This window comes from Fundulus heteroclitus, chromosome 13 (assembly GCF_011125445.2).
Source record: "Fundulus heteroclitus isolate FHET01 chromosome 13, MU-UCD_Fhet_4.1, whole genome shotgun sequence".
In the NCBI taxonomy this organism is placed as follows: Eukaryota; Metazoa; Chordata; class Actinopteri; order Cyprinodontiformes; family Fundulidae; genus Fundulus; species Fundulus heteroclitus.
Window position 1 is genome coordinate 6993843 of NC_046373.1, and position 16323 is coordinate 7010165.

General features: G+C 38.2%; 1 protein-coding gene across 14 annotated transcripts in view; it reads left to right on the forward strand.

Moving 5' to 3' along the window:
• The window catches only part of adgrb2 (adhesion G protein-coupled receptor B2), a 351672-nt gene that overhangs the window by 111647 nt on the left and 223702 nt on the right, over nt 1-16323 (forward strand). For all 14 annotated transcript variants that reach the window (XM_036144964.1, XM_036144962.1, XM_036144961.1 and 11 more), the window contains exon 2: nt 1372-2275. In XM_036144964.1, the coding sequence (XP_036000857.1) occupies nt 1387-2275 (889 nt within the window). In that variant the 5' untranslated portion in view covers nt 1372-1386. The remainder of the gene's footprint in view (nt 1-1371; nt 2276-16323) is intronic.

Sequence of the window (16323 nt, forward strand, 5' to 3'; positions counted from 1 at the left end):
AACTCATCACCTCAAATGCATCATCACCAGCAACTAGGCTGGGAGTTCATATTCTTGCATGTCATCCACAATAAACATCCAACAAGAGCTGCAGTTTAAATATAAAGCTATTCATAGATTGAATATCAAAATAGCTAAAGTCCAAATACTATTACAAACCTAATTCCAAAATCTGTGACAAGACCTCAAAATTGATCTTCACAGATGCTCACCATCCAGTCTGATGGTGTAAATAATGTAAATAATGTGCAGTAGATGTGCAAAACCAGGAGAGACCTATCCTCAAAGCCCTGACAGCCCAAATAGTAGCAACAGATGGCTACACAAAGCTTCGAATTCGGGAGGCTAAATATAAGGCACACTTTTTAGATTTTTTATTAAATAGTTGAAAACCATGAATCATATCATAAAGACATACAATTACTTTTTTGGTTCTAGTATGAAAAGCTTTGTCCTCTGTACCTTTCACATTTCAGTGACACTGATTTGAAGAAACATTTATATTTGTGTGAGAGTCTTAAAATCAAGGAAGCATAGAACAATCCTCATTCTAATGAATAAATCACAAATGGGCTTCTTGGCAACATTATCAACACCGCTTCAGCTAAATAAAGTACTCAAAACAAGGGAATTAAGTTTTCATTTTTAGAATTGATAGTGTTTGTTGGTGAAAAGCATGTCTTATCTCCCACGCAACATTCTGCAATCACATTTTTTGTGAGATGCTTTGGAAGTCTTACGTTATTGAGAAGACAAACAGCAAAGTAACTGTGGAGCAACTGTTGAAGTAGTTTGAAGCAAAATATTGTAGACAGAGAGCTTTTTTTTAGTATTATGTGTGCACACTCTGTGAGTCAAAATCAGGCTTTTGGCGGACCCTCACTGTGTCAGTGATGGTAATAGTTTGCCAGAACCTTAGGGGAGCTGCTCAGCAGGATGGGAGTGTGTGCGCACGACGGTGTGTGTGTGTGTGCACAGATTTGTTCACGCGCACATATCAGCAGGAAGAGGTAGAGCAGGCCCCACAGTGCATGTCTCAACAGCCAAGTCATCAGCCCCTTTTAATCCAGCCCAGCGGGGATGTGTTTGTGTTTTTGACAGTTCTTGTGTGTGTCTGTGCATTTGAAAAACTTCAGGAGTGCTGCTGTTATAAAGTTGGTTTTGTTATCCTCTGAGGCGATGCACAAATCATCCCAAAAACATTTCCAACCAAACATGCTTCTTTACGATCAACTTGTATAAAACAGTGCAGTCTTTCTTTTGTCTGTGTCATGTTGACTTTGTCAGCTTTGTATACAGATGCTCACAAATATGTCCAATGTTGATCCTCTCTTCTCTCTCTCTCTCTCTCTCTCTCTTCCCTCCTTGCAGGACGAATGTCATAGGATGAACACTGCTGGTGGGGTGTGTCTGTCTGTGCTGTCCTCCCTCCTGGCTGTGGCTGGGGCCCTGGCTGCTCTGTCTGCCCTCGCTCTAGCGCCTCTATCTACCCTAGTTGAGGTTGCCTATGGGGCTGCCGATAGCATCCCCAGCACAGGGGCAGAAGGGAGTCTCTCACCCATCTCCTCATCATGCTCCAGCCTTGTAGCGGGGGTGCTCTACGGTTCTTTCTCCCTAAGGGAGCTTTTTCCCTTCAGGACACCTGGTTGCTCATGGTCCTTGGAAAATCCAGATCCTACAAAGTACTCCCTCTACCTCCGCTTCACCCGAAACCCTACTATCTGCCAAATGCACCACCCTATGCTCCTTTCTCTTGACCACCACCTAGCCAATCAAAGCTGCCCTCTTCATCTGCAGACGGCAACAGCCAGGGATCAGGAAATCATTGATCTCTGCGGCAGTCCCTTGAACTCAGACAGACCTTACGCCTTCCTGCAGTTTGACAAAAACTTTGTGCAGCTATGTCTAACGAGACATCCTGCCACAGACGAGCCTCAGGTAACTAAGGAGTTGCTGGAGCAGAGGCTGGTGGAGGTATTGCTCATCAACAATGAGAACTCTAGTCAGTTTACCTGCGGCGTGCTGTGCCGTTGGTTTGAGGAGTGTCTGCGGACGGATCACGATGCGGATCAGGAGACCTCCGATAGGGATGTTTGTGGGATGACACAGACTGGCTGTATTTGTCCTAATCACAACCTCATGGCGCCGCCAATTCCACTACTTCCGGAGACGCCACACGGTTTCAGCAATGGTTCCCTCGTTCCTGGTGACTGCTGTGTAACTGAACTGCATCCTAATGAGGCAATTGCCATAGCACCCCGAGATGTCCGACAAGGTAGGTTAACTTTTCATGTCAGCGCTATGCAGGGCAACACATGCAACACATATTGCCAACGGTTGAACATACCATTGTTAACATTCAAAGGGTAATCTTATCTCATATATGCAGTTGTTTGCCTGTGTTCCTGACTAAGAGACAAGCAGATGAAGAAAGTTGTTATCCTAGCTTTTTATACCACCCCAGGGAGGTCACAATTCTCTGCATGACAGAGAATTTATTATTTGAATTTTGTCTTTTGCATGTTGCCCTTTAATTAAAAACTGAAGCAGTTCAAAGGAAGCCTTTTAAACCTCTCATCAAAAGATTAGTAATGCCTGACAGAAATTCTGCCTTTTGATCTATATTTTAGAGATTCCCCCATGTGGCCAAGAGGTGTGGCTCCTACAATATCAGTCTACAGGCGGCACATCATTGTGTGCATATAGCACGGCTGCATGAAACAGTCTGTTTACATAGTGTGAAAGGGATCAGATGTGCAACAACAAGTACAAATTTGCGCAAATGGTCATTTATACATCAATAAATTGAACATGAAGCAGATAATCCGTTTATACACAAGATGATTGCTTCATGTATTTGCATAATTTCTTGTGTGCCTTAAGCAATGTACATAAATAATCGGTTTGCAGAAACAAAAAAGTGACAAGCTGTACATTGAAGCTTCCTTAATCATTTCCCTTCATCACTGCCACCAGGTTATTTATTCTAATAAAATTACATTGCCTGAATGTAGAGCTGAATTTGATTTATAGCAGTATATTCTAAATTGTCTTTTTCAATATCTAATACTACATAAACTGGTAACTTTCCTGAAGGGCAACCATATTCACATGGAGCTAGGATACCTTGAAAAAACTGTGCTTAACCAGTAAATACTGTACTTCCTTAGAACTCTAGCAGTCTTGCCTTGTTGTTGGGGATAATATTTAGTTTATGTTTAGGCTTTATGCAGCAGGATATCACATCATCTAATAACATCACAAAGGAGGAAAAAAGGGAAATAAGACAAATCACTGACAATGTCCTTGATTGTGCCCTTAACATAATTTGCTTTGAAATAATGTGGCAGACATAAAGCAACTCTCAGCTAATAGGAAATGCCCTAATCAAACCAAACCAATTCACCAATTTGTTGTATTTCTTGTATTATGGTCATGATCTGGTCACATCTCTCATTAAAAATGGTCAGAACTTCAAAGAGCCCTCAAGTAATTTTAGGGGGTTGTGGTCAGGCCTTTGTGAATGACATAAAGTTTCCAACATCCCAATTACCCAAGGTCCTATTGTCTTGGTATGAGAGACATTTACCAACTGAATTAAAATTCCAATTTCTTAATTTTTATTTCTTTTGATGTCCGGTATGCATAATACATTTTTAAAAGGTGCAATTGAACTGTGTCTGTGCAACTTAATTTGGTATCGATATATTTGGTCCTCACCTGCACTGTGGTATGTCATGTTGAACAAAGAACTGAGCCAATAGTCAAAGCGCTCGCTTGATTTGCTATTCCATCTTCTTTCTGAATTTCAATCGTCATGAGATATAGATCATGACAAAAAGTTTGAGGCACAGGATACAAGGGGCTGTGATGAGCTTCCTTCCAGTATGATGGTTGAGCTAACCAGTAGACACAGAGTGACAAGCTCAATCATTCAAAAGGAGCTGGAAGTTGAGTCAATGTTCTTCCACACTGAAAATAGTCAATGGTGTTGATTCAGGCATCTGATCATGATGTTTCTGAGCTGTTTGATTGTTCCAGATTTCTGGATTTTGTCTCATTTTCAGGATAACCTGGGGCAACCAGACATAGAACTCACTGGGCTGACCTCTGCAACTGAGTATGAGATAGGCAATGGATGGATGGATGGATGGATGGATGGATGGATGCTTGCATGCAAAGGCTTTCTTCTTGACACTTTTCCATATAGATTACTTTACAATGCAAATGTAAGGAAAATATATTGTGCTTACATTGTTCAAATTGATAAGACATTATAATTGGCCATGCATCTGTTCTCCCATCTTAGGAGATGTACACGAAAAAAAAAACAAAAACAAAAAAAAACAGTCACACTCATAAGTGCAATTTAGGGCAATTATCCTAACATGGTTTTTGTTTGGACTGTGGGAGGAAACAAGAGTACCTGGAGGAAAGCATGGTAATTGTTAGTTATGCTGAATTAAATAAACTGTACAATGACAAAATTATAGCACAGCTGTGGGTGACCTGTGGGAACATCAACACTTTGTACATGCAGAATATGATTATAATGAAGGGAATTACTTGCCAAAGCCTTTTGTTTGAACTTTCTTTCCGGTTGGAGAAGATAGCAAATATTTAAAATAAAGGTCCCTTATGTGATGTTTAATTTGTAGTTCATGGGGAATGTTTATTGGTTGGTGTCCCGGGTCTCTGTCCATCAAAATGATGTATTCATCTTACACTTAACTGATTTGAGACTTATAACTATATACAACATGGTAAACAAATGTGTTTTCATTTCCATATAAATTAGATATTAAGAGAAAGAAGCACATTGAAAACTGTGCAAACCAAACAAGCTATTTTTACCCTATTCACACACCTCCATTTTAATTTACTTTAGAATCGCATCACTCATGAACCCTTATCTGTGTATCATGGATGTGTTCACTTTGCTTTGTTATTGTGGAGTTAAGTCTGACGTGTAAGGGAAGTTATGAACAACATTTGCTTCTCTTGAGCTTTGCAGGTTTCAAAAAATTTTGAATCAGGTTAAGAAACACAACCATTGGAGTACAGGGCAAAGTAGGCATTGAGATGTTTGTATTTGCTACATCTATGTTCATAAGCCCCATGTATCAAAGCTTGTCAGGTTAAGAACACTAAGAGTTTTACAATTGTGGCATATGCTAGCGTGATTTTTAATCCAAAAATAATAATAATAATGCCATTTGACCCATTGTGCATGAATTCCTTTTGGACTTACAGACCTTTGAACATAACGACAAATTTCTTTACAGTCACTGGCTCTGATGCAAGCCCGAGAAACTGTATGTAATTTCACAATATAAAGCTCTGACACATTTCATCTTTGAACTTGTAAGATGTCCCATCGCTTAATGTCCAGTCAACTTGAAGTACAGGAAAAACTAGGGAAAATGTTCATAATAGCAATGGTTTGGATCCCGCTTATTTTCTGTCAATCAACAATCTGTCTAAAAACTAAGTAATAGCACCAATGTGCAGCAGTGACTGAAACCCTTTGCCAATATGAAAAAAAAAAATGTATACTTGTAAATATATGAACAATCCTGCCCCCTTTCACTCTTTTGTTCCTCATTCTGATGGACCACCAATCTTTGTTACTAAATTGTGCCAAACAGGATTATTGAGCCTTCCCACCAGTGTGGCAAAATCAGCTGATCCAACATAAGTAGTTTAATAAATGTTTAAATTAATTTGCAGTGAGAATGAATGATTTAAGTTACAGTGAGTTAAATAAATGTTAGCGGGCAGGCCATGTTGCTGTTACAAGCTGAAATCAGCATATGATGTGAAACTTCCAACAGGGCTATTTTACTGTATGTGTTTTCACCCTGAAAGAGCTTTGAACTATTGTTAGAGCAGTCTTCTAGAAGAGTATCCGTTAGATAGCTGATTGACTGTATTTCATTCGTGAAAAGGCCAAGGAGGGGCCATACTAGGTCTTAAATAAACTGATGATTGTTTCTAAAAAAAAAGAAAGAAAGAAAAAAAAAGCTCCACATCAGGCCCATTATTATTTTGAGTCTATGTCCTCTTGTTACCCAAAAAGCGAAAAATATTAATATTTTTAACAACAACAACAACAATTATAATAATAATAACTAACTAATAAATATTTTAGGTAAACTGGAAACTATATCAGTTTTAATCAACTGGAAAGGATAAAACACTCAAGATGAAGCTATTCACTTTCACTTTCTATCTGTTACTTTAAATACATTTCAAAAGAATATGTCTATCACATATTTGGTGTAAACAGAATAGAATACTATAAGTTTAAATGAAATGATGAAGAACATTATTTTCTCCCCTGTTTAAATACCCTCAAGAAAACATTTGGCATATCATATCATATCAGGTTATTTAATCCTTTTGGTTCAAGTACATGTTGTGGATCTGCTGTTTGTTTTGAAATCCTGATTTTCTTGAGCTAAGTTAGAGTGAAGAAAAGTTGCCCGTTCATGCTAGTGTAGCTGCTGTTTTATGACATAAGTGTCTTACAATCTCTTTTGTTTTATAAATCCCTAATCTCAGCTAGTTCATTTATGTTGAACACATCGAGTTGTCGGTCTGTTACAAGTAGACACTCTGATTTAACTCATCAGCAACAGGTAAATCAGTTTTATATCTGTCCTGTAAACATGCAATGAGGAAATGGTAAACATTCGTCCACACATCAAAGCTCTTAAAGTGTTTTTAATGAGCTAATAAAATGGCTAAACCTTTAAACTTCTCTAAACCTCCATAAAGACAGAAAAAACAACATGACTTGTAACTTCCAGACAAATGTTCTTTTTAATGCAGTTTTGCTGCATATTTAACCTTTTCAAAAATATTCCATTTTAGATAGCCAAGAGTATCTACTGTATTGTTAAAATGTATTTTACAACCTTATGTTATCACGGTATGAGTGCTGTGATGAAATAGACTTTATGGAAAATTCAGTTTCTAAAGGTAACATAGACCGGACTAGCAATACTTCAAGTTTTATAATATACATATATTACAAAATAAAAGCTGGAATTGCTGGTCTGGATAATTCAACTATTTAGCTTTTAATTCAAACAACTGTAGAAGCATTAGAAACTGCAGATCTAGTTAAAAGTTAGTTTTCCATTAACTCCATAAATTTCCGATATTGTTTTATCAGTACTATTAAGATGTTTTAATGCAAAGAAAATATATTAATTTAGCAGTCACATGTGGCCAGATGCATGTAAAGACTTCTTTTTTTTCTTTTCAAGTCATTATACTATCTGCTTTTAAAAGAGGGGAAGAGGACTGAGTTCTTGCAAAAAGACTGTACGCCTTTGATTTCAATTTGAAATAAAGGGTAACCTTAGCTTGAGAGCACTAATTCATCACATTCGCCGACTTGGGGATTACTCATTCCAACTGTAGCTATACTGTGAGGCCACTGACTATTACCCAACTTTCTTATCAGGACCAATTTACACTGTAAGGCATCCATTTAGACCTTTTCTGGTGGTGACGGAATACGGTAAATCACTTCGGCAGCAAATACTTTAGCTGAGGCAGAAGCAGCCGTGTTCAACACGATGATTAATTTGAGCTTATCAAGAAAAACAAGCCTTTCTATGTTTGAACCTTTTATTTAATACTTTTGTATTAATTTTATTGCACATGTTTTTGGACACATGTGCTCACACCTAGTAGGTGGACATAGCAGTGCTGCTGCTGTCAGAATGATGGATGACGGATGCTACACTTCCCCCTCTTTGTCGTAGTGATTGAGAACCATGCGATGTACAAGGTAAAAGCTGTGATCTGAACCAAGATACCGAGAGCCCTTTAGCTGTGAAAGTCATGCTATTCTCCGCTTCTGTGGAAGGAGTTGAAACTTTGAAATTGTGTCTATAATGATTTATATGAGTAACTGTGTTCATATCTTTCTTATCACAATCCACTTGTATAGGCATAGGTTGTAAGGCATTAAGCAAGAAACATCCTGAAACCATGCTTTTCTTTCTCAATAATTATTGATTCAAACAAAAAAAAAAAAAATACAATATTCAGTCTGTATTGGCTTATTTATTACATTACCACAGCAGCCAATTGTTTTTGCCCCAGTGGTAAGGGCTTTTGAATGCTTCCTTTTCAGATACTCTATATGCCATCTTGTCATCTCCATTGATCATTTGTAATGCAAAGCTTTACTGTTATGACCCTTGAGTTTCCACTGTAGAAAAAAAACAAAACAACAACCACATATTAATTTAAATCACACAATTATTTGAATTTTTTTTTAAGAATCAGAAGTTGAAACCTGCCTGGTTCCTATTTTACTTTATCACATCACAGGTGTGAATATGTGTGTTATGCATGTCTAGTAATGGGTCTTGCATTGATTGCATGCTGTGGCTTTTGGTCAATCAGCTATTAAAGAAATCCATAGCAGTTTAAAAGCTGCACACACATTTAGAACTGATATGCTCATCAGATGCAGCGAACCGCAAACTAAATGAGACCTGAACATCCTTTTTTAGAAGGATTTATTTTTTTCTCATTAGAATAAAGATACACTCTTTATGCTATAACATAAAAGCAGTTATATTTGTTGCTGTTATATGCTGTAGCATAACCCAAGCCAATGATCAAAATCCTTAGAGCATGTGAATTTACAAACATTTACAGTCATGACACTTTCAGGTCATGCTTTTCTTGCACAACAGCAGAATTTACAAACAGATAATCCAAGAGCCTTCAGCCTGTTTCCGTTTGTAGCAATTTGTTTTCTCGTCTGTTCGCACGCAGACAGGTAGAGCAAACACAGAAGAAAATCTCAGTATTGCAAAATATCTATATCTGTGTGTTTATGTTGTAAACAAGATGGAGATTAGCACCCTGCACTGGCCAAATGCATCCAAGTGTCTGGCTGCAGGTATCTTTGATCAACCCAGAAGCCACAGTAGTGAGTTTCCAATCTGAACAAGAGGACAGAGATCATTTTCTACAGCTGACCTGTCGAGGTGACCCTTTCAAGATGAGACCTGTCTAGTGCTTTATTGGTGCACTGTCATGTGCACTGTTATAATACCAAACAATAGGCATTATGATGATCGAAGTGATTATTTCACAAAGCAGGATAACAGCTTTTCCTGTAGGTTTTGTCCTTACGTGAATGTCTGTAATGGCAATTAAAGCATTTGATGAGCTGAATTATTAAGGAGTTGTAACAGAACTGAGAGGAAGAGCTCTAGCATTAGCCTGTTGTTTCAGCAAAGATCCTCAGAAGAGGTGAGATTTACTTAAGATTTATAGCGGCCAAGTTTTTTTTAGAAATAAATTGTAAACCTTTGTATCTTTCTTGTGCTGTGGTTTTAGAATGTTAACACATATTTCTAAACCTCCATGTTGGACCAGTAGAGGGTGTTCTGTTCTGAAAATCATAAAGGAACATACTCAAAATAAAATAAAAAGCTTCAAAAGAATCTCAAACATAAATATTGATACTGCCTTGTAGTTTGAACTATCTAAGGTTTAAATTCTTCATGTTGTGCAGGGCTTTCTTAGAAACCTAAAAATGTTTTTGCTAGTTTTAATTTGTAAAAATAACTATACATAACTAACAGATGGCTTTTTGGGGGCTTTAAATAAACATTAAATTAATAAATTAACCCCAAAAAATGAGGGTTATTTTTCTATTTAAGTTTTGAATCCCTATTATAAAAAATGGCGAAAAATAAAAAAAAACTGTTGGGGAAAAAAAAAGAGATTATATTAAATAAATGTATTTCATATGCTCCACATGTATGGTACATTGCTACATCTCTGTCCCAGGATGGTTCTGTCTACAGAATTAAGAACAAAAGACCTTAAGATTTTCTAAAAATACATATTTAGCTATTTCGTTTTGGATTCAAGACATATTACATAAACGTTAAGTTACCAAGTGTGCAGGACAAATCTTTACCCGTTGCCAGGTGACTGAAGTTTAATTGACTCCCCAAATTCCCCATTTTTTTCTGACAGTAAAACAGTTCAATATTTTAAATTTTTAGGGTCGCATTTGGTCACACTTAGCTGTATTACCTCCTAAATGGCTAATATTAATTTAAACTGTTACATTGCTACATTTAAATGCTCCCTTTTAAACTATTTAAAGGTAAACATTATTTCCTCGCCCTTTGAGGTTTCATGTCCACTATGCAGCTGTCGTGAAGGATAACCATTCCCACATAACAACAGAAGGACTAAAGGCTAGCTTTGAAAGTTATGGAGCACTTCTTTTGCTTTTTTTGCTATTTCTTTAATCCGCCAAGGCAGGGCTGTAAATTGTTTTAAATGTACACTGCTCAGGGCAGGATAGACACAGCAGACTAGAGGCTATAGAAAAAGAACCACAGAGAGAGTGCATTCGAATTTTGGATATATACTCTTGGGACCAAATCATTCTAGTGCTGAGCAGGAGCCAGGAGTCCCTCACTTGCAGACACTTTCTCACACACGTTTCTACTCATGCAGCTCGTCTTCTCCTTGTGGAATACCATTAGCTACACTGTTAATTAGAGCAGAGAGAATTGTGTGAATTTTATCATCTGTGTCTGTAGCAGCATGGGGGAGAGGTGTTTATTTTCATATTGTTCCGGGTCTTGGTGCATACAGGTGTTTTTGATAAGCCTTTACCAAAACATATGTAGACACAATGAAAAATGGACGTGCACACACGTGCCCATTGCTTTTGACAAAGAGTAATTGTGCACTGTGGAATACAGTTGCTTTGGAGATCAAACCTAAAAAGAATGAAAAAGGATTTTGTGTGAGTGTGGGTGTGTGTGTGTGTTTAAAGGACTACTCAGGGTGACTGTGGCAGCAGAATTAGTATTCCGTACTCTTGCGTTATAGCTCTCTCACTCAGCACTGAGCCCCTTTATGCTCCAGAAGAGGTCCCTACACAAGCACGCACACACGCACCCACACGCACACACACACACAGACACACACGCACACCCTCATCCTTTCCTAGTTTCTCCACTGGTGGCTTTGTATCAGAATGGATTGGTTTTCAGCACATGAGCCAACTTCCTGTTGATGCCATTAAAAATGTCATAAATCAAGGTAAACTGAAACTACACCGCGTATCTCCTATTAAACAGACCCCTTTGTCCAGCTGTAATGTGCACAGCCAACATCCTATCTTGCTGCAACACATTTGTACTGCTGGTATACCTTCCCAACACCTAAAAAGTATTAAGATCACACAATTATGCCTATTTTTAAATGTGACCAATTTTCAAATAATAATAAAATCTAATTCAAAAGCTATAGCCGGCAAAGTGATACAAAACTATATAGATTAAAAGAGCACAAATTGTGTTCGGTCCAGTTTTAATTGAGCTTACTCACAAAAGTTAGCTTAGGGCACTGTATACAATCAAAGCCTACAGTTTGACTAAAGTTCTGCAAATGTGTGGTTTTATACATAAAGAGGAGCAGTAAAACAGTCCTAATGCAGAATATTTTTTTTTGTTATCGGCAGAACAGCTTTATAAGCTGCATTTAACTGACTCAAATGAGCAAAATGAAAATGAAGAAAGTGGTAACAGAGCATGGTGTTAAAAAAAGAAAAAAAAAAACAACTCTGTATGGTCCACACACTTTTAAGCAAATTGTTATGTTGCTGAATTGCAATTCAGAGTAGCATTAGTAGAGGGATAGATAATTCTGAGTGATTCCCTATGGCTCCCCTTATTAAGGAGTTGCCGTAGCAAGTCGTTGAAACTTGCACACAGACATGGCAGTTTTACAGCAGATGTGTTTACTAATGACACCAGGTCCCCGGGTGCATCAGGAAGGGCATGCACCCTGGTCCCTTAATCAAAGACAGACCTAGCTACAGTTACAGTGCAGAGGGACTTTTTGAACAGAAAATACTTAAGTCTTAATAAAAGCACGTTTGATACAGGTGGAAAGGGTAGACTACAATGATATTTGGCTAACTATGAATGTCTGTCAATATCTCTTATGTTGAGGCTTTGAGTCAGCATTTGCAACTCGTATAACAACATAACTTTGTTTCAGATATAATTTGACTGAGCCTTTGTTGGTTATGAGATATTTTTGGCATATGCTTAAAGCAACTAAGCTTAGTTTGTATGCATTGAACCAGGTCTTGTAAGTATTGGCTGACCCCTGCAAAAATACATCCCCACATCATGATCCTGTCACCATATGTGTCGCCATGACAATGGTGTTTTCATGTTGGAGAACAGTTTGTTTTTCTGCATGTTGGGCAAAAAGTCAAACTTTGGGCTGAGCAGACTACACACTGCCTTGTTTTTGTCTGGCACATAAAACCTCTATAAAATTTATTGGAGAGGTTTACAGGGAGACCTTAGCATTGCTCATTTCATCATTGTAGAGGGCAGTTTATGATCAGGTATAGTATTTGAGCTCCACATGCCTTTCAGATCCCAAGGGATTTATCTGGTGGAGAGAACAGCTTGAGGTGCAAAGGTTGACACTGAACAGATACATCCCCCTGTATCCAGCAAACAAAACTCATACGATGATGGTAAACAGTGAATGTCGGTGTGCGGAGAAAGGAAAGAGATTTTAGAAGGAGAGTTAAAGCCTGGAACGACATTCGAGGAAATGAAGCGAGCAAGATTTGGTTAAAGCACCGGTGGGCCAAATTAGCTAAGCCCAAGAGACCCCCCAGTCCCAGTGCCTGCTCGCCTTTTGAGGTCGTGTGCATTTATGCGCATACGTGGAATGAAGGAGCCACTGTGACAGTATATGATGTGAGTGAAAGACTGGATGACTAAAAGCCTGAGAGCTGCAATGTGTCTCCAAAGGCTCTTGCAGCTCTTGAATAGATGTACAGCAATTTTATAATAATTGAATGCAGAGATACGTTACAGAATCACACAGACTCACAGACACACTCACGCACCACCACAGTCTCTATCACTCTCTGGGCCACTGACTCCCAGTCAAGCTCCACTGACTTCATGTGATCGATTAACTGCAGAAAGTAGACGGACGTCCCACAGTGCACCTGTGCCCTCGGTGATGTGACACAATTGCGAGTGGGCTGCATTTTTAGGTGTGTGTGTGTGTTTGCATGTGAGATAGAGCAAACATTTGTATTTGTTTTAAAGTTACAGTTGCGTGCTGATTTAAAAATGTTCAACTGTCAAGCTCAGACCATGAAAATTCTTGTGACACAGTTGACATTCTGACTGAACCGCAGTCGAAATGGGATTTAAAACAAGAAGAAGAAGAAAAAAATGACAATATATGCATGTTTTTCTGACATTGCTCACTGGTTTCTACATATATAGCCTATGTGACAGTGTTTTGGCAAGGATGAAATTCAGTGTGAACAATGTAGTGACACCCGGTTTAGTGCAAGTTTGATTTAAGCAGCCATGTGTGGAGACTGAACCATGGTTCACCTGTGGGAAAATATGCTTCTTTTTTCTTATTTTTCTCACCACTTTCTCAGGAAGACAACTGCAAACTTCTAAGCAATTTCAACATCTTCCATGGAAAAAAAAATAAAAAGAAAATCAGCAAAACTCTTTGTAGATGACAGGCTGAGTCTGGCTGGATTATTTTGAAAATTTACGAGTCAATTTCATTTCAATTAGTGTTTAGGGCAACAAGTAGGGCTAAAAGGGATTTGGGAATCTGCATATATATATATATATATATATATATATATATATATATATATATATATATATATATATATATATATATATAAACATCCCACACAGAAAATCTTTTGCATGTGGACACAAAATTACAAAGCTCCCTCTATGCAGCTCGACTCTCTTCAATGATATGCACTTGGAGTAAAAGTAAAGTACAATACTGCTCCCCCACTGACAACCATGCCCTGTGGAGATCTCTTTGAGCAAACACAATAACTTCTCTGTCTCTAACTCCAATGCATTGCTGTTAACCTAAAGGCTCAACAACGGCAATAAATTCATTATTGCTTCCCGTAAAACATGTTCATATAAAACTGTATTTCTCCATATCTGTATCACTACCCAGAAGTCTTTATCTCTTTTGAGCTTGGCAAGTCTGCTATTGTGCACTAAAACAAAAATGTAAATAAATAACAGCCACCATTTGTGTACACTGTTTTGTGCTCTTGTTGTTTGGTATGCACAAGCACCATCTTGTAATCAATGTGTGTATTAGGATTTTATGTGATAAACCGACGCAAAGTAGTGTTGTAGACAAAACACTTCTTGGAAGAAAAGTAACACCACAGTTCACCGTATACACAGCATCACCATGTCGAACACGGTGGTGCCAGCATCCTGTTTTGGGGATTATTTCCCTTAGCATGGACATGGAGATATTTATGTGTTGGTCAGTCACAAAAAACCCCAATAAAATACACTGAAGTTTATCTGGTCTTACCTGAATGTGAATAAGCAAACAACACAGCAGCTTCTGTTGTAAAGAATGTTTTTAGTGCATGTGTCGCACTTACAATTCAGTCATGTAGAGTTCAGTCCTGTGACCCATGTGCTGACTAATCGGCCACCTGAGCCCACAGCAGTCACTTTTCACATGCTCGTGCTTCTGCGTATGCAGGCACATCATGGCTGCCTTCCAAGTGGACCTTACAGAGCAATCAGGACTTACATGGGAGCCATATAATTACTTCTTTGCAGAGTACAGGGGTTTAATGCACGTCAGATCAGAAGTAGAATGGCACTGGAGTATCATCCTGGGTGACAACCACTGGTTATCTTACGACTCTCTGAACGTGCAGTTGGTGCACCTTCCATCCTTTTGCAGAAGCAAGCTGATGGTATTGTCACCAGCAGAGACATACTCAGACAGACAGAAGGATGTTATTGATACTGAGCAGCAAGAGGCATGACAGATTGCCTGCTATCATGAAAATTATGTTGTTGTTTTTTTTTACATCACAGAATGAAGACCAGCTACATGTTCATGTTGTTGCCTCCGTACATTTAGGTTCATGCAATGTACAGGGCTGTGCATTTATGTGGCTCTGTATGACGCTTGATGAAACCTTGCTTTGCGCTCTGTCCATCACCCGCACCTCCTCCTAACCCTTACGATGTCCTTCATGATAAGTGCCACGGGGACACTCTTTCCCCTGGAATGTCTTCTCATGGGACCTCATTTGTGTTCATCTGGCTTGACGTGAGGAGAATCTGTTTGCCAGGGACATCCTTCGATGATAGACAAGGCTATTTATTCTAATAGACCAAGGGAAGTGTTCCCAAAGCACATGCGCCGCACGTATGCACAAACACACCAACACTTACAGGGTCCTCCACAAGTATTCACTCCCTGATAAAGATGTAAAAAAAAACAACAACAAAAAAAAACAAGCAAATTAAAACTACAATACAATTACAACAATAAAACTATTAGTGAAAATCAAATTTTCTTCTGGATGTTTCTTCGTGTTAAGGAGTCATTCCCTTTCACATCCTTGTTCAGGAGGAGGAAATGCTGCAATGTCAATGTCTTCCTTGGATAAACAAATGTCAAGCAACTGGCATGGCAAACTGCATTTTACTGCATTGTATTATAACTAAGATCAATGGACAATGTAGGTAACTTCATTTGAACCCGTGTATTTGGTAGGTTTGTATTGGTTTGAACCAGTTTGATTATATACATATAATTGGAGCTCTTTGACTCACAAAGTTCCTTTGGCTGGCATTTGTTGTGATTTAGATATATGCAAATAAGCTGAAGTGAATTGCATTCCAAACAGTCAGTTAGTTTATATATAAAATTAAGAGCTTTTTAAAAAAAAATCAGATAAAATCCTTTGTGGATGCAGACCGAACATCAGTACCCCTAGTCAAGCTGAGTTAAGCTGAATAACCTTCTATTATAGTTGACTTATTCTGTTTCTAGCGTTTGTATCGGTGAGTAAACATTACTGCATGCTGTTAAGAGGCATCCTTAATGTTGGAAACTCTTTTAGCAAAATGTCTTTATTAGATTTCTGTTCAAAAAGGGAAATTGTTCTCTTTTTTTCTACTGTCATTAATTTGGTGCCATGCTGGGCTTACTCCCTGAAATACAAACCTTGTTGGTGATGTGAAAAAGTACTGATCCTAGTAAAACAAAAAGATCGTGTCACAAAAGGCAGAATTATTTTTCATTTGGTTCTGCATTCAGTATTGTATGTCAGATTTCTACTGTTCTACCACCAGGGATTGGAACTCCTGGTAAAGATGGATAAAGATGTGCATAGCATCACAGATCCTCCACCAATCTTAACAGTGGGCATTAAAAGGTTTTTGACATATTGAT